At 45.9% G+C, this 27,911-nt stretch overlaps 1 protein-coding gene across 1 annotated transcript in view; it reads right to left on the bottom strand.

Annotated features, from left to right (window-relative positions):
• adam12a (ADAM metallopeptidase domain 12a) overlaps window positions 1-27,911 on the bottom strand; it is a 170,606-nt gene that overhangs the window by 64,569 nt on the left and 78,126 nt on the right. The window contains exons 5-10 of the mRNA XM_080789705.1: window positions 23,933-24,009; window positions 19,238-19,445; window positions 7,380-7,445; window positions 6,092-6,163; window positions 4,092-4,261; window positions 2,264-2,348 (exon numbers count right to left, since the gene is read on the bottom strand). Coding sequence (XP_080645831.1) covers window positions 2,264-2,348; window positions 4,092-4,261; window positions 6,092-6,163; window positions 7,380-7,445; window positions 19,238-19,445; window positions 23,933-24,009 — 678 coding nt within the window. The remainder of the gene's footprint in view (window positions 1-2,263; window positions 2,349-4,091; window positions 4,262-6,091; window positions 6,164-7,379; window positions 7,446-19,237; window positions 19,446-23,932; window positions 24,010-27,911) is intronic.

Genomic DNA, 27,911 nt, shown 5'->3' with positions numbered 1-27,911 from the left:
GGACTCAGAGCAGCAGTCGTACCCAGACAGAGAGCAGAGAGCTCTAGGACTCAGAGCAGCAGTCGTACCCAGACAGACAGCAGAGAACTCTAGAACTCAGAGCAGCAGTACTACCGGCACCAGAGTGCCTTTCTAGTTTTATATTGCAGTATTGCTACTTATTTTTTTATATTCGGATCTCCATTAGCTGCCACCAAAGTAGAAGCTATATATGCTTCCTTGGGGCCCACAAAAAAGAAACGACTTTTACTCAAGTAAAAGTGAAGTGGTGGAAGTACTAAGCAGATTGAGCAGAAGGCGTCTCGGCGCCGGGAGGCCCCTCGGGGGCGCCGAGGCTAATGCTTCATGCGTATGACCTGATGTATGTGTGTATGTTTAGGGCTCTGCCATAACGACCCGCGTCCGTCCGACCGACCGTACGCCCGTCCCCACTTTACCATCTGGGTAGGAACGACAATCTAAGAACCATCTGGGGGGACGGCTATTAAACCCCGACCACCAGAACCAGCCGACCGACCCAGAGTCCCTCAAAGAAAAATACAGACACCGTCAGGGAGAGAAAACGGAGTGCGACATGACAGAGGGAGAGAAAGAAGTTGAGAGCGACTGAATGAAGGGTGAAAGGAAACATAATGGTAAAAGGGCTGTTGTGAGAGTGCGAGACAAACGGAGATGAGAGAGACGTAGAGAGAGAGAGAGAGAGAGAGAGTGAGACACAGAGAGAAAGTGGTGATGACTCCTGAGAGAGAGAGAGATAAAAAAAAAGTATTATACTAGGATGTCTCTGATACAAAGACCATGCGGGAGGGTTAGGGTTCCTCTTCACACCAAAGGGTCATTTTACACCAGTGGTTTTCAACATCTTTCATTTCGAGGCTTATTATTTGTTCGGCATTTGAGCCACGGACGGACCACAATTTGATGACATTTAGCTTCTCAGACCCAAAACTAAAGAATATTTTGTTTTCATGCTGTGATGTCATGCTGTATTGATGTCGGTATTGGTACCAGAGATAACAGGCCTGATAAAAATAACAATTCAACAAACAACAAATAAAAGAAGATCCTAGGGCTCACGTAATCAATAAGGACAGTGGGATGCGTCCCCCCCCCCTCCCACACACACACACACACACACACACACACACACACACACACACACACACACACACACACACACACACACACATATACACACACACACACACACACACACACACACACACACACACACAGCGAAACGTTACAATCGTTGTAACTTTAATATCCACTCTGAAAACTCCTCAGTTCAACTCCTCTCAGAGGGGAAACATGAGAGTGTTCTGTCAGCCAGGACAGAGCGTGCCAACAACTCTGCAAAGGTTGGGGGGGCTGTGGGGGGGGGAGTCCAGGACAGGGAGGAAGAGGAGGAGGAGGAAGAGGAGGAGGGAGGGAGGGAAGGAAACATGGATAAAGTAGGTCAATTGCGGTGATTGTCGATGTTTATAATCTCAAAAGACCCCCAGTTTGATATGCATTATATTATAGGGCCATTCGATACCATGTCTTATCTCTGCAGGGACCCCATACACTGTAAACTCATTTCAGAAAGAGCACACATGGAACCAAATGGACCCGGATACATTTCGACCCCATGGTTGGTTGGCCCCCCCCAAACCTGACATTGAGAAACAGAGAGTTAGCCGCGATTTACCAGATCCTTTGTAAACTGGAGGGCAGTGTCTTGTCTACCGCGTTTTACCGGATCCTCCATAAACTGGAAGCCAGTGTCTTGTCTGCCGCGTTTTACCAGATCCTCCATAAACTGGAAGCAAGACAGTGTCTTGTCTACCGCGTTTTACCGGATCCTTTATAAACTGGAAGCCAGTGTCTTGTCTACAGCGTTTAACCGGATCCTTTATAAACTGGAAGCAAGACAGTGTCTTGTCTACCGCGTTTTACCGGATCCTCCATAAACTGGAAGCAAGACAGTGTCTTGTCTACCGCGTTTTACCGGATCCTCCATAAACTGGAAGCCAGTGTCTTTTCTCCAGTGTCAGTGTCCAATACCCAGGACTATTATATCTGTCTCTCGATATGTTTGATGTTTATGTTTCACTGCATGTTTGACATAGTACTGTAATGTCACAATTTGACACTTTAATAAAAGAAAAAAAGTCTTATAACCACATTAAACCAATTCCAATGTGTCACACTTTGTCAAAATCTCTGAAGATTTGTCATAAAAATTATATACAAAGTATATAGGGCTCCTCCCTCTTACCATGACAATGCCTCCAGACTGCTCCGCGGTGCACATGCTCATGATGGGAGCCATGCCTATGGTGGTTCCCTGGAAGTACACCCCACTGTAGGAGACACAACAATGAACAGAGAACAGTTAACACACTAATACACCCCACTGTAGGAGACAGAACAATGAACAGTTAACACACTAATACACCCCACTGTAGGAGACGCAATAATGAACAGTTAACACACTAATACACCCCACTGTAGGAGACACAATAATGAACAGAGAACAGTTAACACACTAATACACCCCCACTGCAGAAGAGTTAACACCAAAGTTATTTAACAGATGTAAAGATATAGATCTGATTAAGTGATGCAGAGCGACTGAGATGGATTTTTGAACAGAAGATATTTGCATTAGCAGAATATATAGAGAAAGCTTGGGACATACGGACAAAGAAAACGTATATGTGATGTATTTTATTTTATTTTTTATGTTTTTGCTTATTTCTGTTCTGTTTTTGTTTTTTACCAAATACTTGGTGTAGCTTCTGTGTGAGAACTGAACGTGATATTGTTTATTTATGTTGTTGGTGTTTTATAATCCCGTAAGGGATGGGTCTTAACGACAAGACACGAAAATAAAGATTCATTCATTCATTCATTCATACACCCCCCCCACTGCAGTAGACACACAATGGAGTGGTCAATTCATTCGTCGATATAAAATTAAATAAACACGCCTTGATTATTCGATTAATCTAAAAATAAAAAACAGATCGTTGCAGCCATAGTTAACAGAAACTTTCTACGCTTCGGATGTCATCAGAGTGACTGGGATCGAGCATAGAAAGCTGACCCATGTTCCAGGGCTGCAACCATAAGCATCTTCCACGGAAGGCAAACCTGATGAAACGGATTGCATTTGGATTGGAGAGAAAAGTACTTTATATGAAAATTCTGTCACAAAATTGCATCAGTAGCGGGATGGCAATTAATTATCAGAAGTTCAGCATCGTGAAATAATAGAGAACTCTTTCTATAAATGTTGGATTTTGTGAACCCAAATGGCTCTCTTTGAAATCAATTCAAGTCATTCATCAGTCACCTTTTTTCAACTAGTATTTTCAGGCAGTACGTAGGTTTCAATTTAAGTCACTTTATTTAAGCAACTTTATTTCTGTAGTATTTTAGGCAACACCAGTTGTAGCTAATTGGTCATTAAATTATCTGTTACAATTGCGATTGCCAGGATTCAGTTCGAAACTTAAACGTAGTCAGCATCAGCCAACAGTAGGAGCACTGAAAACATGTGCTGGTCTGGACATGCTAAGTCAAAACCATACTGGAAACATGTGCTGGTCTGGACAGGCTAAGTCAAAACCATACTGTGGCAATCTTCCATTTAAAAAGAGCACCGTGATCCATTTTTCAATTCGCCGATTTGAATGGTCACAAATTCGCATTGAATTGTGTCGCGACGTATCGTGGCATCCCCATTAACATGGATGGAAACGTCTTGTATTCAGAACATAGGGTTTATGTTGCATTTTTTACTCCCCACTCCCCATCCCTCTCCGATTTCCTCTCTCTCTCTCTCTCTTTCTCTCTCTCTAATGAAAAAGCACAAATGTCCAGTGTACATGTCCAGCTGGGCATTGTGGTTGGGGCCTACAAGCTCACAACACGCAAAGCGACGAGTTGTGAGCTTGTAGATCTGCAATTTTCACTAGTTTGAGTCCCCCGGCAAACATCAAATTTATTTTTTTAGGGGCACAGGCTAAAACGCTGGCTAGAGTTACAACAATACATCCAGAGATGGGATGAGGAGCGACACGATGCGCCCTGGGCCTTACCTGACCAGCTGAGCGTTGTCGTGAGGCCTGGTGGGCAGCAGCTTGACCTTCCTCCAGTCCAGGAACTCGTGCAGCGTGGTGAACGGGTCCTGGCTGACGGGACACTTGTCCACGTCACTCCACACCTCCAGGCCCACCAGCGCCACGCGGATGTTCAGAGTCCTGTAGAACTGGACGGAGGGGGAGGACAGATTAGACACACCAACGGACCCACGTGATGTTCAGAGTCCTGTAGAACTGTACGGAGGGGGGAGGACAGATTAGACACACCAACGGACCCACATGATGTTCAGAGTCCTGTAGAACTGTACGGAGGGGGGAGGACAGATTAGACACACCAACGGACCCACATGATGTTCAGAGTCCTGTAGAACTGGACGGAGGGGGAGGACAGATTAGACACACCAACGGACCCACGTGATGTTCAGAGTCCTGTAGAACTGGACGGAGGGGGGGGGACATATTAGACACACCAACGGACCGATGTTCAGAGTCCTGTAGAACTGGACGGAGGGGGAGGACAGATTAGACACACCAACGGACCCACGTGATGTTCAGAGTCCTGTAGAACTGGACGGAGGGGGAGGACAGATTAGACACACCAACGGACCCACATGATGTTCAGAGTCCTGTAGAACTGGACGGAGGGGGAGGACAGATTAGACACACCAACGGACCCACGTGCGGAAACAACGGTCGGACACGCGCTGCTCCCGTGCTTGCGGTTAGGGTTAGGGTTTGAGGTAGGTTGTCACGTTTAAGGTAGGTTGTCACGTCTAATGGCAGTCGGACTAAACTAAAAGCCTGTACTCGGACAGACAGACAGACAGACAGACAGACAGGTAAGGCTCCATTTATACACGGATTAAAGCAAAAATAAAATAGCATGCTTCATTATTACAACTAGAGCGGTGCCCCTTTGGGCACTGGCCTACTTGGAACGATGCAAGTTGGAAATGCATGCCCCACCCAGTTCAGACTGCACATATTATGTGACCTCTAGTGTAAGCCATTCACTTGAACGGGTCTGACGAGTATTTCTTTTCCAGTTTAGCAGCAAACGTGATGTAGGGTGGTGACTTCCCATCACTAGCTTTAAAAAAATAAAACTGGTGCCAGTGGTGCCTGGATCTCCTCTCAGAGAGGGAAGACCTGCTCTCAGAGAGGGAAGACCTGCTCTCAGAGAGGGAAGATCTCCTCTCAGAGAGGGAAGATCTCCTCTCAGAGAGGGAAGAAGACCTCCTCTCAGAGAGGGAAGAAGACCTCCTCTCAGAGAGGGAAGATCTCCTCTCAGAGAGGGAAGATCTCCTCTCAGAGGGAAGATCTCCTCTCAGAGAGGGAAGATCTCCTCTCAGAGGGAAGACCAACCTACCCTGCATGTCATGTCATAGAGGGTACAATGGTGAGTGCTGTAGCTTTCACCAGTGATAAATCTACAGTAAGTGATAATCTGTATCTAGGGGTAGAAGAGTGGTAAGGGCAGCGAACGGTTCTCCAGTTACGGTGGATTACAGACGTACGTACTGTACACACTTACACACACTCTAGTTAGATGACATTATTATTGCGTTAGTGCTCAGCGGAATTGTCAAGTGCACTTACGTACCAAGCCTTGACGACCTTGCAGGCATATGCAAAGGCTAAGATGTGATTTAGAAGCAGTGTAGACACTAGACAGATGCCAGGTCGTTTGTAGACCTGGCATGCTATAGTATAGTAGTGTGTATAGGTTCAATGTACAGATTATTGATCTTTCTTTTAATATTATGCCGTTTAGACTGATGATGATTACTTTTGATCCTAGATGATGTATAACCTAACCTTGTGTTTTCCTTGCTTACTGTTAAGTCGCTTAATGTTGTGCTAAATGCCTAAACTGTAAATTGATCATGCCCCTTAATAACGCGACTGGACTGCCCGCTGGCTAATTCCTGACAGGCTGCATGTGAGGTGTAATAAATCACACGTCCCCCCACAACTATTGATCCCGTCATCCATACCTTGTCCACGTAATTGGCGATCTCGGCCAGACGCTGTTTGACCTTCTCGATATCCTTGCCTTGTTTCTGGAACTGACAAAAACACACGCATGACGGAGTCATAGTGAGAGAGGATCAAACACAGTCAGTGATGGAGACGGAGAGAAGTTAACCCATTTAGACCTGGACCTTTAAAAAGGCAAGGACCCCCAGAATTATATGACCCCCCTCCAATCTCAAAATATATTTTTTCCAGGGACCTCCATAAAAAATAAATATAAATATATTAAAATATATATCCATACATTTTCACGATAAAAACAAATTTAGCATATCTAGTCGACAGCACTGCGATCTTGTAGAGCTGCTATTTTTGAATAGCCAAAAACCGGATGCCGTTTCCCGGTTGGAACGGGTTAAACATTAAACGCTATATACTCGTCGCCGTATCTCTTGGAAATGTGTTCAAAGTGAGCTGGACGTCCCAGAGCTGCGCTCGCCAGTTGTGACGTTAATTCCCTCGCAGCTGGGGGCCGCTTATCATCAAAGGGGGCTTCTCGCCGAGAAGGAGCTTATAGAAGGCTGAGGCGATAACCTCTCAGCCACCTTGTCCTTGATCCAGGGCCCTCCGCTCCGCTCCTTGCTCCTCCCTCTGTGCATAGCAGAGGAGGCTATACAGCATGTCATCTCATCTGTACAGACCAGGGTTTCACTTTACGAAGTCCAGGGGTGACTCAGAATACTCTGCACATACTGTACAGATAATATTTGGAATTCAGTTTAATCACTTAGACCAGAGGTTCCCAAACTTTTTCAATGTCAAGGACCCCCAACTTGACACTAATTAGCCTGCAAACCCCCATTTGAAAAGATATATGCCAGGGACCTGAATTAGGCCCTCTATTTAATCTCTCGGACAAAAAAACACATATTGTAAAAATCAAACTTAATTTAACTCTGAGAGTGTACAAATGGAACCAAATGGACCCGTTTGGTCTTTTGGACTTGGTTCCTAACTATCATTTAGCTGGGGAGCCCCTGGAACTCCCTCAAGGACCCCTAGGGGTCCCCGGACCCCACTTAGGGACGTGTTGTGAGCCCACACACACACACACACCTGACCCACATCAGTGGCTACTAGATGGACACATCATCACGGAAGATAACAAGACGACACAAGGGGCCAACTCATTGGTGTCTCGGGGGGATGGGGGTGGGGGGGTGTGTGTGACCTTTCACCCCTTGGTTCCTGTGGGAGCCAGGAGCGGATGGCGGAACGGGACGTGACCCTGCCTCGACCCCTGCTTACCTCTCTGTTGTCAGCCACGATGATCAGTTCCACATACTTGGTGGTCGCCTGGGCGTGCCGCTTGTGCTGCAGAGGAGAGAGAGACAGAGAGGGAGAAGGAGAGAGAGAGGTAGAGAGAGAGAGAGGTAGAGAGAGAGAGAGAGGGAGAAAGAGAGAGAGAAGGAGAGATGGAGAGGTAGAGAGAGAGAGAGAGGGAGAAAGAGAGAGAGACGGAGACGGAGAGGTAGAGGGAGAGAGAGAGAGAAAGCAAGGAGTATAGATGTTAAGATCAAATAAACCTTTATTGATCCCGGGGGGAGATTCAGGTGTCACAGCGGCAGTAAAACACAGGAACAGGTAGCAATAAAAGATAATATGAAGACGAAATCGAATCGGTTCCGACACGAGACGCCACGCTGGGTCTGTGGGAACGAAGGGGTTAAAGTAATGTAAGGCAGACCCATATTAATCCAGTGTGGGGGGGAGGGGGGGGGGGGGTTAACCTCACCCAACGGATGGATGCTCAGATGGTCATGATTAGCGATGGGGGGCGGGGGCAGCTGTTAAGTGTCTTCTGGTCAGGCCTGGGAGGTGAAGCGCTGAGCTGCTGATTAACAGACAGCCTCTCTCTCTCTCTCTACTCCACTATTTAAGATACAGTATACGACCAATCAATCAAGGAACAGTCAATCAAATAAGCATCAATATCAACTATCTGAGACGACAGCACAAAAAGAGGACTCCAGAAACAAACAAACAAACAGTGGGACAAGAAGTTTACAAGAAGCACTCTCTAGGGGATTAGTGACGGACAACTTACTGCACAAACAGGAGTGCACTATAACTTTTGTGGGCTATAGTTCTCTGAGGAGTGCCTGGAGATGTACAGTATAGCTTGGTGCGCACTGCAGGGGGGTTGGACGTCTCTACTCGACCACAAGGTTATTTTAGCTAGCATGAGATTGCACATGAAGTCTGCAGCCATAGCCTGGGGCTGGCGGCGGTGGCTCAGGGGTATAGAGTGACCGGATGGAAACCGCAAAGTTCCCAGTTCGAACCCTGTGGGCTCCCCCAGAGTTATAGTGTCAAAGTATATCCTTGAGCTGCGAGACACCGAACCCCTAATTCACCCTTTTGTCAAGTACCGCCCGTGGCTGTGCCCCTCTTCGCAGCCACTGGTTGCCGTTTCGTGGTTGGACAAAAAATCCTTTGTCTCCTTCCACTACCGTTGAAATAATGTGTTTTTCAGTTGCTTCGTATTGATATTCTGTGCATTCAATTCTTATTAAAAAAAGAACATCATGACAAATGGTGAATTGCTCCCGATGTGCAGGTTGGTGCCTTGCATGGTTTCCTCTGGCATCGGTGTGTACTGTGAATGTGTGTGTGAATGGGTGAATGTAATGCACCAATCTCTGTACAGCGCTTTGGATAAAGGCGCTATATAAATGCAACCATTTACCATTGAGCTCTCACAACACAGATAAAATGCAATTACTCACATAATGCTGAGGAGGTTCCCATGTTTAACGTAATTCCAAAGTGTGTACATTGTTTATGTGACAGATGGTTTTCATATCGTAAAACATAGATGAACTTTGGCTAAAAGCTTGAGTTTATTTAATCCACGTGGGTTCGTTTACTTGGTTAGACGAGCGCTTGGAACGGCTTGTCTTGGTTACAACCTCTTCCTCTTCAAAATAAGAGCCACTAATTGTAATGATTAGTCAATACTAGTTTTATTTCTAAGTCTACTTACAGAGACCATAGAACCATTGCAGCTCAATAAATGGTAAATGGTGCATTTATATAGCGCCTTTATCCAAGGCGCTTTACATATATTGTGCATTACATTCACCCATTCATACACCCATTGCGGCAGAAGCCATGCAAGGTACCAACCAGCACATCGGGAGCAATTTGGGGTTCAGTGTCTTGCTCAAGGACACTTTGACATGTAGACAGGAGGAGCCGGGATTCGAACCACCGACCCATGGATCATTGGACGACCTGCTCTACCTCCTGAGCCACAGTCGCCCAATAATCCACCACTCCTGAATGACGTGCCTGGTGCTGGGAGACTGGTGCAACACACAGGTCCTGGACCTGGTGAGAGCAGGAATGGACCTGGTGAGACGTAAGAGGGGCCTGGAAAGGAGTCAACCCTGGTCTTTCTCTAATGGGACTGATCGTGGGTAGCTATACTGGGACGTAAGTCGGGACTTGATCACCCCCGGCTGGGGGAGTGAGGGAGGGGTATGATGTTGCGAAATGTGTTCAAAGTGAGCTGGACGTCCCAGAGCTGTGCTCGCCAGTTGTGACGTTAATTCTCTCGACAGCGGGGCCGCTTATCATCAAAGGGGGCTTCTCGCTTAGAAGGAGCTTAGAAGGCTGAGACGAGACCCGAAACCCTGATGACCTTATAGGATACATCACTGAGGAAACGTCCCAGGTGCATCCATGCAATGTTTTTGTTGTTTTTACAGGACGTAGTAGATAGATATAGACATCTGTAGTAGGCACGTGACACCAGAGCTCGTAATGGGGGGCTTGCTTCTTGGACATTTTGACAAGTGTCTGGTTGTAATGCAACAGTCAGGATTCTCAGGAAGTAAATTCCTGTCCAATGCAGCGGCCCGCGCCAGTTATGTTATGATATTCCTATTTATTAGCATGAGGCGCTTCACCGTGAGATTCATCGCGGTGCTATTATTATTATATCAATAAATATCTAGCGGTACCTATACATGCATGACATCTCATCTCTCACAACATCCCAAGGCGTCGTTCCCAACGGGCGTCAGGGCCTTCAGTACGGTATACGTACTGTAAACACAGTGTTATACACCAACATATATTTATTGTTATTGCTATCATTATTGTTGGCACATTCTGCAGAGCATATGTCACACCAACTTTTTGCTGCTTGGACTTGTACGAGTATGAGTGAGTGAGTGACAAATAAACCCCTTGAGTCTTGAATATTATGAATATATGTATGCATCTATTGCCGATGAATATATGAAAGGATAATGTATAATTTATATCATATTGACTATCAACAGTGAATATGAATGAATGTTATATACAGTGTCAACGGGCTTGGACACTGGACAGTGAGTATCTGTGTAGAAGATGCTGGTTAGCAACGGTGGGAAAGTTTTTGTGGTAGAAATTTTTTTTTTACGCAAGTAAAAGTATCAATTCTCATAAGTATCCAAGTGCCATAGTCCGGAATTCAAAATGTACTTCAGTAAACGTACAAAAGTGACTGCATAGTCATGCATAATTTAACCCATTCTGAACGGGAACCCATGTTGGTGTTTAGCATCATGTTATGCTTTAGCTATTGAAAAATAGCAGATCTACAAGCTCATAGCGCGCCACCGAGTGGCGCGCTACAAGCTTGTAGGTCTGCTATTTTTCAAAAATCGAAGAACGACTGACATTTTTAGAATCTGATCTCAGGTCAGAATGGGTTAATCAGACCCAGTGTGTGTCCAGTGGAAACCTCGTATGAATCTGATCTCAGGTCAGAATGGGTTAATGTCCTGTAACCCCCTCAAGGACCCGTGGGGACCCTGTAACCCCCTGAAGGACCCCTGCGGATCCCGGGGTGTTGGAGAGAAGGAGCATGACTGAGACACAGAAGGAGAGCAGGAGGGGGACCCGCAGCTTCCTGGGATGGGTCGGCCTAAATATAGCACGCGGGCACTCGATTGGGCTTTGCACCTTTCACACATGCACGCAGGCACGCATTCACACGCGCGCACACACACACACACACACACACACACACACACACACACACACACACACACACACACACACACACACACACACACACACACACACACACACACACACACACACACACACACACACACACACACACACACACACACACACACACACACACACACACACACACACGCACGCACACACACGACGATAACACTGCCAGTGGGATGCCAGAACCGCCAGCTAGGCTTCCTGTGTGACTCCATGAGCTGGGCCAAGTTCCCCACAGAGGAGCCCGGCACATTTACCAGCTCCAAAGCAGGCCGCCGCCTGGCCCAAACAGAGGAGCCTTGCACATTCAATAAAACCAGCTCCAAACCAGTCCTGGCCCAAACAGAGGAGCCCTGCACATTCAATAAAACCAGCTCCAAACCAGTCCTGGCCCAAACATAGGGAGCCCTGCACATTAAATAAAACCAGCTCCAAACCAGTCCTGGCCCAAACAAGAGGAGCCCTGCATATTAAATAAAACCAGCTCCAAACCAGTCCTGGCCCAAACAGAGGAGCCCTGCACATTAAATAAAACCAGCTCCAAACCAGTCCTGGCCCAAACAAGAGGAGCCCTGCATATTAAATAAAACCAGCTCCAAACCAGTCCTGGCCCAAACAGAGGAGCCCTGCACATTCAATAAAACCAGCTCCAAACCAGTCCTGGCCCAAACAGAGGAGCCCTACACATTCAATAAAACCAGTTCCAAACCAGTCCTGGCCCAAACAGAGGAGCCCTGCACATTCAATAAAACCAGCTCCAAACCAGTCCTGGCCCAAACAGAGGAGCCCTACACATTCAATAAAACCAGTTCCAAACCAGTCCTGGCCCAAACAGAGGAGCCCTGCACATTCAATAAAACCAGCTCCAAACCAGTCCTGGCCCAAGCTCCCGGCCACACCGAGAAGAAGCATTGAAGCCAAAAGGACATGCTGGCTGATCGTATAGGCACTGCAGCTCGAGTGGCCTGGGCCTATCTATCTATCTATCTATCTATATCTACATCTATATCTACATCTACATCTACATCTACATCAGTGGTTCTCTCATGTCAAGGACCCCCAAATTGACACTTATTAGCCCCTCCTATATACAGCTTTTGTCCGCACACGTCTCAATAATTGCCATTGACAATGAAAAGGAGAAATGAGGTCAAATGTCCACCAAATATGACATAATATATGACGTAACTAATCACATAAATGCAGTTGTTCATGAGATGATGTATGATGATGTATAATGATAAGAGAGCCCTTCACAGTCCTGGAGTCAAGATGAGCTCTATTACGGCTCATCTTGACTCCATTGTGTAACTGCATGTTTTGATATAGGCAGCTCTTGTTAATGTTTCATATTGATAGGTCTGGTCTGTTGCTCGTTTAATATCTCTGCTGTCGGGAGGAAACCTCATAACTCCTTTTTTTCAGTTAATGAATAATATAGAATTTTCAGGAAATAAAGAAAACCTTATATTTTTTAAAACAAAGCAATACAGCCTCATCAAAGTTGGTGTTGTGACTTTATATATTGTCAATTACTTTCATGAGAGGGGGAGAGGTGGTGGAGTTAGTTGCTTTAGCAGACATTTTGAGGGTCCAATGGAGTTAAGAGGTTTTGTCCACTCCAAAGCACTTTTTTTTACTACTTTCCATTGGTTAAATATTTTCGAAACAACACACAGACATAAAGGGTGTTCAATAGCACTGATTTATGCCACACAAAGAAAATCTAAAACGTCAAAAATGGAGTTATGAGGTTCCCTCCCGGCAGCAACAATATGCTTTATAGTCTGGTGTATGTGTTGTCATGTATGTCTTGTTTTGTCATGTCTATAAAAAACCCAATAAAAACCAATATAACAAAAAAGAGCGACCCTCACGTGTGATATATTTTTTCACTTTTTAAAACATTTTAAAAAATACTGCTATTTTCTCAGTCATACTGTACGTATAAAATAGTGCTTACTTTGTTAGCTAATACTACATTCACCAGAAAGTTGGACATTTCCTCCTTCATGTAGATGGCAGCTCCATAACTCCATTTCTGGAAGTCCGCAACCTGGGCATCATTCTGGATTCAACCCTCTCCTACCAGTCACATATCAAATCCATAACCAAATCAGCAATCTGGACAGGCTGCAGACAGTATGACCAAAACTCAGCTGCCAGAGTTCTCACCCGCACCAAGCCTTATGGCAGCACATCACCCCCCCACCCTCACCCCCACCTTCCTGTCAAGTTCCGTATCAACTATAAACTCCTCCTTCTCACCTACAAATGTCAAAACGCCCTGCATGGCTCCAGTCCACAGTATACCTCTCAGGCCTCCTCCTTAAACCTCCTGTGACACGGAACCTGCGGTCCACAAACTTGGACCTCCTCTCTGTACCCAAGGCAAGTCAAGCCAACCTTCGGGGACAGAGAGTTCAGTGTGGCAGCCGCCCCCCCCCCCCACCCTGTGGAACTCTCTCCCAATAGAGATTCGCCATGCTTCAACACTGGACTCTCTTAAGGCTGCCTTGAAAAGACACTTATTCTTCTTTGATTGTTGTTGGTACATTTTGTAAAGCGTCCTTGGGTTCATGAAAGGCGCTGTATAAATTCAAGCTATTATTATTACATCACTGTGTTTTGACAATGCTGCCTTGCACACTTTTTTTTGAGAGAGAGATAGTTTGAGAAACACTGTCGTACTGTATAAATAAAATGAGGTAATGTCGCAAACACAGTGGCAGCGGGAGAGCATGAGCGTGAAGACGAGGACACCCAGTTGGGACACGGCCAGAACCCGGCCGGCACTGAGCAGATGTCACCGTTCTGTGTATGTGTGTGTGTGTGTGTGTGTGTGTGTGTGTGTGTGTGTGTGTGTGTGGTGACCCAAGTTGGAAAGCACTTTAATATCCATGTCAGGGCAGAAAGTACATACACATTAAATCATTTATTAAGAGATTCAAGGGCACTTGAACACACACAGGTAGTGGTACGCGCACGCGCGTGCACACACACATGCACACACACACACACACACACACGCGCACACACACACACACACACACACACACACACAGTGGCTCGTTGTTAGCATGGCAACCTGCATCCTCGCTGCTTTCTACTCCATAGATATTAAAGCCAGCTGAGTAAAGGTTATTATTGCATAATTATAACTTATTGCATTTTACAGTAAAATATTCAAAACTTGTTTTCTACTTTCAGCGCACTATGGTTTACTCTTCGCTGTTTCAAACAGCAGAAGAATGAGATGGGGCCGGGTCGAGATGGCACTCATTGTTTTGGTTGAATCACTGTCCATGTGTATTTTTATATCAAAAGTCCATAAAATGGAAATTTTAATTACTTCCTGAAATTGAAAACGTACCCCGTGAAATTGTCGCGTGCGTGCTCGTTGCGTTGTCACGCCCCTCATGAGCAGGTGACAACGTCTAGTCGATATTTCAAATTGATTAGAGCAGATTTTTTTCACTCAAATATGTCTAAAAACATCGGTAGGGGCAGGACACTACAAACCAGCATAGACAAAATGTGGCAACTGTCGGGCTCTCAAAGAGACCTGTCAGAGCAGTAGTGTTGAGTTTGTTGTCTAAAACTATGACGGAAAATATTCGTCGACCTATTTTCACAGGGGAAAACTCAATAAAAACTGAATAAAAAACTAAGCTATGATGACTAAAAACTATGACTAAATATAATCAATTTCGTCAACAAAATAAAAACTAGACTAAAATGTTAGGGATGGACTAGTGGACAAGAAAACTAAAAAGAGAAGTCATTGTATGTTTGGTTGCAGTCTGAAAATAGCCGATCTGCTGCGACGTGTTATGAGCGAGCGTGTTACATCAGGCTTTACGACGCCATCAAGGCCTGCCAAAAACAACTGTACGTTTAGTCAACGGAAATCTTATGACAACACTAAAGCATTTTTGATGCCTCAAAAGACTATGACAAAAAACTGCATCAAAATGTGCTGTCTCAATCAACACTAGAGCGCTGCATGGCCATTTTTTCTGTCCTGCACGACGACCACACAGACTTTATCAGATGCTTACATGATTACCACACAGACGGTCACACGTGACGCTCACACACTGCAACACTAGACTGGAATGCCACTCGTATCTCTGTCATTTCCTCCACTTAACTCCCTTCGTCCGAATGCCAAACTTTGCCAAGACGACGCCTCTCTAATGTATTTTTGGCCTCCCTCAAGCAGGAGGAGGACACATCTCAGGTTGATCCCTGCCGAGGAAAAACACTCCGGAGGGGCATGTGAGTGAGGTGTGTGTGTGTGTGTGTGTGTGTGTGTGTGTGTGTGTGTGTGTGTGTGTGTGTTCAGTTGCAGCCCTAAGCCTCTGGGGGCCTGTTATGTTCCAAGAGCTATACCGTGAGGGAAAAGAGGAAATGAATTGAGTTCATTCAAGTTGGCCATCGTCCATGAACGTCTATATTGAACTTCAACCTACATGCATTTTACGTGCACTTTCAGCACCATGGACAGCTCCAACATAGATATGATCCAAACAACGCCCTTAATGAATAATTCATGCAAAAGGTTAATGAATTGAAACAATTATATTTTCGCTTTGGAACGAGGAGGAGAGAGGAGACCCTCCTAGTGGTGGTTCTCGGCTATAATAAGATCATTTTGTAAGGTCAAAGAGATGCCCTTTGAGAGACTGTTAACCCATTCTGACCGGGCACCCATTTTGGTGTTGGCATCATGTTATGCTTTAGCTATTGAAAAATAGCAGATCTACAAGCTCATAGCGCGCCACCGAGTGGCGCGCTACGAGCTTGTAGGTCTGCTATTTTTTGAAAAATCGAAGAGCGACTGACATTTTTTAGAATCTGATCTCAGGTCAGAATGGGTTAATCAGACCAGTGTGTGTCCAGTGGAAACCTCGTATGAATCTGATCTCAGGTCAGAATGGGTTAAGAGACTGTTAACTCTATAGTAGAGCACCGATGGCCTGGTATAGTATTTAATCATACATTACTTATAGTGAATAGTTAATAGTTTTGTGTATTTGCCTTGACAAGCGTGTCGTTTGGGTTGGCAAGCGTGTCGTTTGTGTTGGCAAGCCCCGTCTCAGCCAATCGCAGCCTATCTCCGCTGAAGTCTTCCCCAGCTACATGCTTGGAAAAAAAACAGGTGACATCTTTTAATGTAATAACCACAGCTGAGATGCATGTTAATTGACATAAATAATCAATCATTTCATTAGCAAGAGCTTCAAAATGCTAATCTAGTCAACCAGGCCTGCAGTATGCTAGGCCCTGGACAAATTAATGTGCATGACATTATTTCAATGAACTAGAAATACGAGGAAATGTTAGAGGGAGAAACGTATCCAACTGAATCAATTTATACGACCATCCGACAGGAGTTTTCATGTAATGCAATAAGACTACAGTGAATTAGTATTATTGCCATCACCTGAGTGGGTCAGTAGTGTTTCCTGAAGTTAAGCTGTGTGTGTGTTCCAACAACGCAGACATGCAAAAATAAAACTGACAGCTATGAGGTGACAAAAGCTTGCAATCCTAAACTATTTGGAATGGCATTGGACAACCACTTTTGAGGTGGGGTTTAAAAGCGAAGGGCTAAATGAAGGCCATGCCAATGTGTGTCGCTTGTGTAGCACTTTGCAAAGCTTTGTTTCAGGCCGTGAACTACTGTATCTCATTGGTCATGACAAGCCCATTTGCTGCTTTCTTACTTAACCCATTTTGGTTAAGGTCAGATTGTAAAAATGTCTGTTTGAAAATGACAGTTTTCTGAAAAAGCTATGTTTCTATGTCAGTCGTTCTTCGATTTTTCAAAAATAGCAGACCTACAATAGACAGGATACCATTGATATGGTTGACTGTACGCCATTTTCTTTTCAGATGTTTTCCATGAGCTTTCTATCATCTTATTATATAGTATCAGTGTCACTGAGCAGTATGGGTGGGAGGGTTAAGGGATTTCTTTATCTTTTTTGTCTATATTTTTTCTTTTCTTTCATTTTGTTTCATAAAAAAAGTATCATAATGTTTGTAATAATTTATCTGTTCAATAAAAACATATATGACAAAAGAAATAGCAGACCTACAAGCTCGTAGCACGCCACTCGGTGGCTTCTTCTTGGGAAGAAAAGTATTTGACCACCAGCATTTGTCGTTTCGACTCTGTGTCTCTGTCTTCAGTTATAGGAGCCATTAATGTTCCCTCTTATAGCCCTGACATCTCTTAGATAGAGCAAAAGGGGCGGGGCTGGATTATATGGGATCTTAATTGAATGAAAGAGTGCCGTGTCATGATTGTCATCGGCAAAAAATGCCGTGCAACACAGAAAATAAATCTCTCACCCAGGAGAGCAAAACCATATTTTTTCACAGCATTGTAAATCACTAAGAAAGAGACTTTTTCCTCCCCAGAGAGCGCAGAAGTGGACCCGCCATGCATGGGTCTACTTTTCAAACTCTGAGTGAAATCGACACTCGTTTCATTTGTTTTGCCAGCGCGCCGCTGACTGATTCATTGATCACACGTCTCACTCGGCATCGATCACACTCCTCATCAGCAATCATATTCTTTTGATCTTACACTGAAACCGCAAAGAGAAATCACAGTGCAGACGTGAGACTTGGAAAAAAAGCACAGACTCATACTTAGTCATACTTCGTCACCGTGATGTGCGTCAAAGCATAAATTATGTGCACGGAGACGGAGTCTACGAGGACGTGAATAAAGTGGCCTCGGAGTGGAATTGACAGAAACACACTGCCAATCTCAATACCCCTCGGAGACAGATGAGGAAACACTTTTAACCACTTGCATCCCTACTCGGGGCATGTAATAATAACAGGCAAACATTTGGTGAAAATAACCAATCTACAAGCTCACAACGGTTCGTGTTGCGACACGCTGTGAGCTTGTAGATCGGCTATTTTCCGCAAAGAGATTTGACGTAAAGGGGAAAAAAGGAGGGTGCCAAAGTACCGGCCCCTGAGGGACCCCAGTAAATGAAGTACATATGGTTAAGATGGTTTTATTGACCCCCACCATCGCCGACATGCGTCTTACATTACGTTGAAAAGGTCTCCCTTTCAAGCCCCGCATTTATCAGCGTTGTTAATCTCTCACATCCCCTCATTCCTCCACACCGAGCTGATAAATCAGGTGTATTCCTGGGCTCCAGAGTGCGATAGCCATCACGGGGCATGGTGTTCCCCACTTATCAAGTGGTCACATCTTTAGAGATCCAATCTCGGTCTGGGCCAGAACGGCCTCGCTAAAAGGCGCAACAAACAATTTGAGCAATCTGGTCCCAAAGTTCAGACACAGAGCTTGCACTTGAAAAGCCAGTGCTATATCCTTCTCACTTCTCCTCTTCACATTCTGCACGACACCACTATAACGGATGATGGACACAGTATAGGTCCTCTCGGACGGCAGGGGATCGAGGGAATCATTCCAAAAAGGTAGTGACCTCGTTTCAAATGTGCTGGGCCAGTTAACCGTTATCCGCACGCGCACACGCACGCACGCACACACACGATCGATGGTGTCATTATGAGTGTAAAAGTGTGTTTTTGTACATTTGTACTGCTTTGTACTGCTACATGTGACTGTACTGTAGGTGTGGAGACAGATAGGGTAGGACAATCGTCAGTCTCTGTTTGACAGGGTCAGTCGTTTTCTGAATATATACCTTTCTCTCTCCTGTGTTTGCAGTGAGTGACCACCTTTGAACCCTGGAAGTCTGCCTCTGCTGTCACTGAGCTGTGACCTGATCCACCGCTGCTCAGCTCCACCGCTATCCCAATAAACCTCTATTTGAGCTGCAATCCCTGTCTGTCTCAGTCTTTGCACCTCGGGTTCAAAGACACATTGTGATGCAGCCCCTGTGCCCACTCGGCTATACAGCAGCTCCCAGGTGTGATGTGAATGCCGTATACCAAGCAAGACGTTTACTGAAAAAGAGCATTCTGTGCTCAGCTAATCTAACCCTCCTCGATAAATAAATTAAGGGCCAAAGATCAAACAAGACAACGGAATCCATCAGGTCTTTTGTTTTGTTTTCTCTTACCCTTGTGCTGAAGTCCCTGAACAGGCTGCTGTCTGGCTGACTCCAGTAGTTCCCCGCGGCGGGGTGTGACGAGGTGTTGGAGTCGTGGCCGCAGGTGCCGGGCGTGAGGTCCAGGTGTTCGGCCCGGTAGATCCAGTGGGTTCCGTCGGCGGTGCCGTTGGCGGACGGCTCCAGGACGTAGGATCTGTCTTCCAGTGAGATGAGACCCCTGCATGCGAGGAGGAGAGAGGCGCGGGGGGGAAAGGTGTTAAGTTAGGCCAACCCAGAGGTCATGGTGAATAGCATGCATGTATTCAACGTATCTTCACGAGTACTACAGACCACCCTCTGCTTATCACGTCCCTATCTACTGTACCACCACACCTGCCTCCACTCACCACAGACGATCCATTGTTGCAATCACCACGGTATGAATACACCGACTGCGATCTCTCGACAGGCTTGTTTCTGCTTCACAACAGACCAAGCACTGGTCGTGAGCTTGTAGATCGGCTATTTCTGCTATTCATTGCTTTCAACTGACGGAGCAGAGGCCACCGACCGCTCCCAGAGTCTCGCAGCGACGGCTGCCAGCCCCCCCACCACCGAGTCTCGGCTTGGGGTTCCACGTTCATCTCATTTCGTTTCAAATAAATTAAAACAATAACAGTAACTGTAGTAAAGTATAGTCTCGGATTTCCAGTTCCTGTCCAGTTTCCCTGCTAAGCTCTGCAGATTGTGTTTCCTGTTCAAATCTGCTGCTGACTGAGCCAGACAAACAAACAGAGTCTCAAATGGATTCAAATGGATTCAAAAAGCTCAACCTAAAACCTTACAGAATAAATATAAATAAGGAAAGGCATCAAAAGTTTCAACTTACATCCCCCCCAAACGCTCATGTGCGTCGCACACTATATTATAAACGACCCTGCAAAAGACCCGGGCCGTAACTTGCTCCTTCAAGGGAGCTAGCTCTCTTGGCGTGGCTTGTTGCCTGATCGAGGTTCGACTCCATCTCAGGGTGCTAAACGTTACAATATGTTTACAATAACATTGCCGATTACTTAGTCGTGAGACTACGTCTTTTGGCGAAAATCTACTCGCATCGCGTCGTGACACGGTGGCTATTTTCAGCACATCGTACGTATAAACAGCAGGCCAGTAGCCATCATGCTTCATAGTAATATGGCAGAATGGAAACGGACGACGTAGCACTTGAAAGATTGTTATTAAAGTTGAGCTGATGGCTGTGGGAACAAACCGAAGAGGCTAGACAAGACGTTGGGTTTAATAAGCAGCATCCCCAGGTCGGCTGTGCTGATGGGGCTCCCGTTTCCCCGTGTCAACATCTCAACCGTTTCAAAATGGGCCGCTGTGATTCGAAATTAGTCTCTGGACGCATTAGGTCCGGTGCCAAAGCGCGGAGATTTGAGCAAACCTCGCACAACATCCGTGACCACATTGAACTCACATTGAAACCCCCGAAGGCCCCGACAGCTGCCAACCAAAACCCAGAGCAATTTGTTGTGGTGTGCACGCCAAGCAACACAGCGCTTGTCAAAATGGTTTCTCTGCCCCCCCCCCCCTCTCCACCCCCTTCTCTCTTGCTGTCTGGAGACAGACAGGTTGCAGGGAAGCACAAAGAAAAAATTTAATTAATAATAAAAGAAAAAAGAAGAAAGACCTGCAGCGCCAAGAACAGCGGCTCAACAATCATTGGGATGGCTCCTTGGAGGGTGCCGACATTTGGCTGGTTTGTGCAAACATTCCCGGTGTTGTCCGGTGATATTACAGCCATCATTACTCCTGCTTGACATCCGCAAACATGAGCTTCCTTCTCTAGAAGCCAACTAACCTCCCTGCCAGGATGGAGGCCTGGCCTCCACCAGGATGGAGTGTGAGTCCCACGGTGTGAGCGGTGCCAGGATGGAGGCCCACGGTGTGAGTCCGACGGTGTGAGCGGTGCCAGGATGGAGGCCCACGGTGTGAGCGAGGTTTACAGCCTCTCGTGATCATCAGAATGTTCGATTTATAAAAATAAATAAAAAAACAGCGGGGGTGGGGGGGGGGTTAATGGACATAACATTACTTTACTACTTGTTTAAGTAAACTCCATGTTGGGCACCGACCTACTCAGGAACTTTGCAAGTCGGGAACGATGTAAATTGCAAACGCTGATGCACACAGCGAGTTTGACTTACGTTGGTCGGTCGGATACACGAACCTGCTTGTATTCGGTCTGACCAAGCAGAGATAAAACATAGAACCACGCCGCCGCCGCCGGTGGTCAAAATGAATGACCTCAGTGAATGACCTCAGTGCCCATACCCGAGGCGGGGTTTGGCGAAAGGGCCTTTCTGTGTGGAGTTTGCATGTTCTCCCCGTGTCCCCTAACCTGACGCTGCCAGATCCAAAAAGCTTGCTACACAAATTTGTTTCACAGCTTATTTGGATCTGGGATCGCGGAAGCAAATTCGATGACGGGGCTGTTCCTTTTTTTCAAGATACATGGTAGATGATTGGATGGGAGCGTCTGTCTATCACCGTGTGGGCGTGCAAACACAACCAATCATATCGACGTGTCTATATACCGTCACATCCGCATCCCGCCTTTAGCTCACGCTGATTGGTTCGGTACGAAGCAGATCTGACTCAGGGCTCAACTCCGTCAGAGATCCCAGATGAGTGTTGTGTTGGGGAATATGTTTCCGCAATACCGCCCTCATCTGGCAGCGTCAGGTTACGTGTCCCCTAGGGTAGGTACCCTCACTAAAACATGCAGTAATCTGGTCTCTAAAACTACCTCCCCCTGGCCAGCCGGGGAAAGGAACTGGACGGAACATAAGCAAGCTTGTACATCAGCAAAGTGTGAGGAATACTGATTTATTACATTATTTTGTTGTGGAATCGGCCTCAGGTCTTAAAATGGGTGAACAATAGGCTCTGTGCACATAAACAAAAATGAAACAACTCTTCCTACTTCCAACTGCCCTGTGTGTGTGTGTGTGTGTGTGTGTGTGTGTGTGTGTGTACCACCAACTGTTTTGAATTTGCACATAATGCAAGAGGCAGCAGGACATTGGCTTTACTGAAAACGAGCGCTTCCAAACTCTGATGGCAAACATGGCCACTGTCTGCAAATGGGCCATTGTGCATGTTGGCTCACTGGACACACTCTGCTACACCAGTGGGTCTCAGAGTGTTCCAAATGGCCCCCGTACGGGTGTGTGTAACTCGGGAGGCAGCCTTTTTTCCGACAGCATTCTAGCCGACGGGGCAACGATCCGATCCGCAGCGGGGGGACATTCGCTGCGATGCGAAAAAGCGATGGTCCGACATGCGCTGCTCCCGTGCTTGCGGTTAGGGTTAGGTTAGGATTGAGGTTTCGGATCAATATGCTGTCGGAAAAAAGACCTGCACCCGTGTAACTCAACATGGATTTGTACACTCTCAAGAGAATATGGGGGTCCTTGAAACCTTTGAGAACCACTGACTGTACACACACTAAACGGAGCAGAGCCTTAATTAGTATCATCGGAAAACACTAAACACCTGTGAAGGAAGTTGGCAGAGGCCCAGAAGTAGGAAAGAGTCATTTCGAAAACGGTGTATTGTGCATGGAGTCCAGCCCGGTCCATGAGAGCAGGCAGAGCAGTGACGCATGTTGTTTCACAGCCAGCCTTGAGGATAGATAGATACTATAGATAGATGGATGGAGGCTGTGCCAGGTGAGCTTTAAGACGCCCTTGATGGAGGATTTCAGATGTCCTCCTTCAGTGTGTGCGCTCGGTGTGGATTGATCGCCGATGCGTGCAGGTGACATATATTACACGGAGCCGGGGGTGGAAACAGCACCGGTGTGAGGACGATAAGTGGACACTAACGCACAGCGTCTGGACCTGAGCAGCAGCAGCACTGGTGTTTAACCCATTCTGACCTGAGATCAGATTCTATAAATGTCTTCTACATCCTGACAGTTTTCTGAAAAAGCTATGTTTCTATGTCAGTCGTTCTTCGACTTTTCAAAAATGGCAGACCTACAAGCTCGTAGCGCGCCACTCGGTGGCTCGCTACGAGCTTGTAGATCTGCTAGTTTTCAATAGCTAAAGCATAACATAATGCTAACATCAAAAGGGGTTCCCGCCCAAAATGGGATAAAGTAGAAATAACACTAGAAAAATACGTAATAAGTATTCAAACTTTTACAAGAGCATTGTTGGGATCAAAATGTACTTAAACGTCTCACTATATATATATATATATTTTTTAACTCTTTTAAGACCTGAGGCTGATTCTACAAATGCCTTCTAAATCAGTATAGGTTTAGCCTCACACTTTCAAGATTTATTCAAAAATAGCAGATGTACAAGCTCGCAGCGTGGCACGAAGTGACGCACTGTGAGCTTGTAGATCTGCTATCTTTGATGTTCTGCACAATGAGTACTTTGAGGGACTTTTACTAACAGAAACAGTGTATCGCTACATTGCAGTATTGATACTTTTACTCAAGTAAAACATGCACTCGCACACACACACACACACACACACACACACACACACACACACACACACACACACACACACACACACACACACACACACACACACACACACACACACACACACACACACACACACACACACACACACACACACACACACACACACACACACACACACACACACACACACACACACACACACACACACACACACCTGAGACCAGTGCAGGTACTGAGGCTGACATCGGAGTTGGCATGATCCTCCACCACACCGTGATAGTAGCAGTTCTCCTGCATGGGGAGACAGAAGCAGAGATATTTAGAGTATATCGTTTTTAAGTTTCTTTTTTAAAACGTTTAAAAGCTCTGGATTTCAATAGACATAATAAATTGTCTTTGTGGGGTTTCTCTCCCAAATGAAATAAATGTATAAACCACCTGAAAATATATAATTTTATGTTTACTGTCAAAACTGTGAAGATGTGGATACATGCACCCGTTACTGAACAAACACACTAAAGCAATGCTTACTATCGGAATATATAGCCATTTAACACTTGTTTTAACGAAAAATGTCACTCACAGCACAAGCTATAATGGATTTAAACACAGTGATTCATACATAGCTCATAGCTCGGCAAAGTATGCAGAGTTTAATTGGCTAAATCGAGAGGGATCGGAAGTATCATGTGTGAAGTCAAGGTCAGGTTTGGTCCAAAACAGCACTCCTGGTTGATATCAAGTATAGGAATAAAGCAACAACCACTTGGCCGTTTCCCAGCAAGCTAATGCTTGCTGAAACCTCACAAGGACCACCTGCCCAGCTGCTGCGGGGATCCAAGAGGGTGAGTTTAACCTGTGTGTGTGTGTGTGTGTGTGTGTGTGTGGCGTGCACACGTGTGTATTTAACCACTCCTGGCAGACAAAGGGTGTGGGAGGAAGTGTCTGGTTTGCAGTGAAAACAGTGGTTCTTGGGTGAGGCCAGAGGAGGCCTCTCTCAGGTGGGGCCTCCTCTCTGCCACCCTGAACCGCAAAGAAAGAAAGAAGGAAAGAAAGAAAGAAAGAAAGAAAGGAAACCCCACTTTCCTTCCCTGCCTCTAAATATAGAGCTGTGTGTACGGCAGTAAATTCCAGCGGCTGGCTGGCCGGCCTTCTATTCCGCGGAGGTGGCCGAGGTCCAGCTCAGGGCTGCTGGATGGATTGTGCATGTTCAGCGTCTGAGTGGCTTTTCTGCAGGCACCGGAAGCAGCGGTGGTTCTGAAAACCCTTTCATTTCAAGGACCCGGACCGTGTGGGTCCCACACCTGAACATATTTTGTGCCAGGGCAGGGATGGAGGGAGGGACCACCATACAACATTTGTGTTTATTTGAACCAATTTTGACCAGATCAGATTCTAAAAATGTCTTGTAAATCCTGACAGTTTTCTGAAAAAGCTATGTTTCTATGTCAGTCGTTCTTAGATTTTTCAAAAATAGCAGACCTACAAGCTCGTAGCGCGCCACTCTGACAGTTTTTTGATGCTATATTAACAAACTATTACACTATACTATATCGCCTCTCTCTATCGGGAGATAGAAACCTCATATGACCAAAACCGAAGAAGCGAAACGTGCCGAGCATGTGGATCTGCTACCTTTCATACTTTTGTGTGACACTGTAGTATGAGAAGTATATGCCATTAAGTTAGTATATACAATAATATATTATAAAGGTGGGTCATCAGAGGTTTCTGGCCCGCAAAGCGGTATGAATCTCTTATTCATGTTCCAATCGAGCACCGATTCAAACGATCTTGTTTCTTCCACGTCACCCACCCACCCACCCAACCACCCCCAAGAAAGTTTCGATATAAATCCAATTCGAGAGCGGGCCCGAATCCTTGACATTCTCCTACCTACGCACAACACACACACACACACACACACACACACACGGAGGGCTGGAGGCGTATGGAAAGAGAACATTAAGGTCTCTAGCGTGGGGGCGAGGCCAGGCGCGGCACTGGATTTAGTGCACTCGACTTAATGCCACCGCCTCATGTTTCTTTGATGAGGTCATGGCGGTGATGTATCGAAAGATACATGCAGGATATGAATAGACTGGGTTTCTAGGCCTCTCTGCAGGGAAGCCAGAGCTGACAAAGTCATACATTATTATTCCAGAATGAAAAGAGATTAATACAGTAGCTGTATACCTGGATTGAGGCTGCGCGAGGCAAACAGCCCATTTATTATTAAAAAAGGAAAAGACATCTTTAATGTCCAAACAAACAATAGGTGCTCCTGGTAAGATGGCCATCGTGAATCTTTCCTGTATGGCGGTCCGCGACCCCCAGGGGTTCTTGCACTCTTAGGGCCGATTCATACTCCTATTTTACCGCTGTTTCGGCGCTGTAGTGCCGAAATGATTTCGGCTCGCCAGAAATTTTCAGTAGCACCGAAGAGCCAACTTTAGGACGGTACCCGCCCCCCTCCCGAACCTCAAATGACGTCACATTGTAGGCTCTACATCGCCGAACCGACTTTTATTCGGCTCTAAAATAGGAGTATGAATCGGCCCTTATTCTATCCCTTTGTTTGCTGGTGCTTGCTGTGTTTTTGTCGTTTTGAATGTTATGCTATCTACAGTATATGCTGCTGCATTGTCTATAAGGAAGCAAAAAAAAGAAATACGTTTTACTCTTACAGTATGTACCTGCAATAAAGTACAACCTTGAACCTTGAAGCTAAAATGATTGATATGATATTTTTGGAACAAACTGGACTCCTTACAGGTTTGTAACTCTGAGAGATTGCGCAAATGGACCCAAATGGACCCTTACAGAATGTCTTGTGGGTCCCACAAGACATCTGTAGCTCAGAGACTCTCAAAACGGGGTCCGGGGACCCCTATAGTGGTCCTTGAGAGGGTTCCAGGGGATCCCCAGATAAATGATCTAATAGTTAACCCATTCTGACCGGGAACCCATTTTGGTGTTTAGCATCACGTTATGCTTTAGCTATTGAAAAATAGCAGATCTACAAGCTCATAGCGCGCCACCGAGTGGCGCGCTACGAGCTTGTAGGTCTGCTATTTTTTGAAAAATCGAAGAACGACTGACATTTTTTAGAATCTGATCTCAGGTCAGAATGGGTTAATCAGACCCAGTGTGCGTCCAGTGGAAACCTCGTATGAATCTGATCTCAGGTCAGAATGGGTTAAGAGCCTATAACTCTGAGAACTAACGGAACCAAATGGAACCGTTCCATTCATTTGTTACATTCTCAGGGTTACGCACTCCTCTTATAGAGTTATGGGGGTCTGCGGCAGCATACCAAAACCTGGGGAGTCGGGACGTCCTTGACATGAGAATGTTTGAGAGCCACATGCCCTCTATAGCCGCGCTGTTACTTAATGCCTGTCTGTGAGGCTTATAGGGCCAAGCAGGAAAGGAAAGGGGGGAAACCATAAAGCAGACAAATGAACAGGGGGAGGAGTGATGGAGTCATGACTAAAGACAACTCCCTAGGATATACCTCGTCTCTGACACCCCGGACTGAAGCCGTCCAGATCCCCATGCCTGGAGCCCATATATCAGCCTCCTCCCTCTCTCCGCCAGCGGCAGAAATACATTCTGCCTAAGATCGCTCTTCTGAGCCTCGTCTTTGTTTCCAGTTAAAAGGAAAGGAGGGACCCTCCCAAAAAACGAAGAGCTGGTTCTAGTCATGAGACAGGAATGAAGAAGGGGTGCTTGGGAGGGTGAGGGGGGGGGGGGGGCAAAGGGGGTGTCCAGTTTTTGGGTCCCCGAGCTGAAACGCAGCCCCGATATAGTTAGCAAGGGGTTGAGGTACAGGTCACCCTCTCTCTCTCCCCCATGAACGGGTCCATCCGTCCAAAACATCCACCCTGTGCACTGCATCTCAAGGACCCCCAAACTGATGCATCTGACCACAGACCCCCCCACATCTGAAAATATTGTTTGACAAAGACTTTCTAGCTGATTGTGTGCTAGATTTTCTGTTTTACACACCATTACAATGTCCTTATTTTGGTCACAAGACTCGATTACTTAATTAATGTCAGTCTCTGCAGGTTTTCTTCAGAATGTGTACAGTATGAGGCACTTATTTACTATGACACTATATGGCATATTGAGAGTCCAACGAGTACTAGTGGTTCTCTTAATGTTGTATTTGCAAGGACCTTAACTCT

This window comes from Protomyctophum bolini (assembly GCF_963924005.1).
Source record: "Protomyctophum bolini genome assembly, chromosome: 18".
In the NCBI taxonomy this organism is placed as follows: domain Eukaryota; kingdom Metazoa; phylum Chordata; class Actinopteri; order Myctophiformes; family Myctophidae; genus Protomyctophum; species Protomyctophum bolini.
Note: the sequence above shows the minus strand (reverse complement) of the source record. Positions and strands in the feature narration are given on the sequence as shown.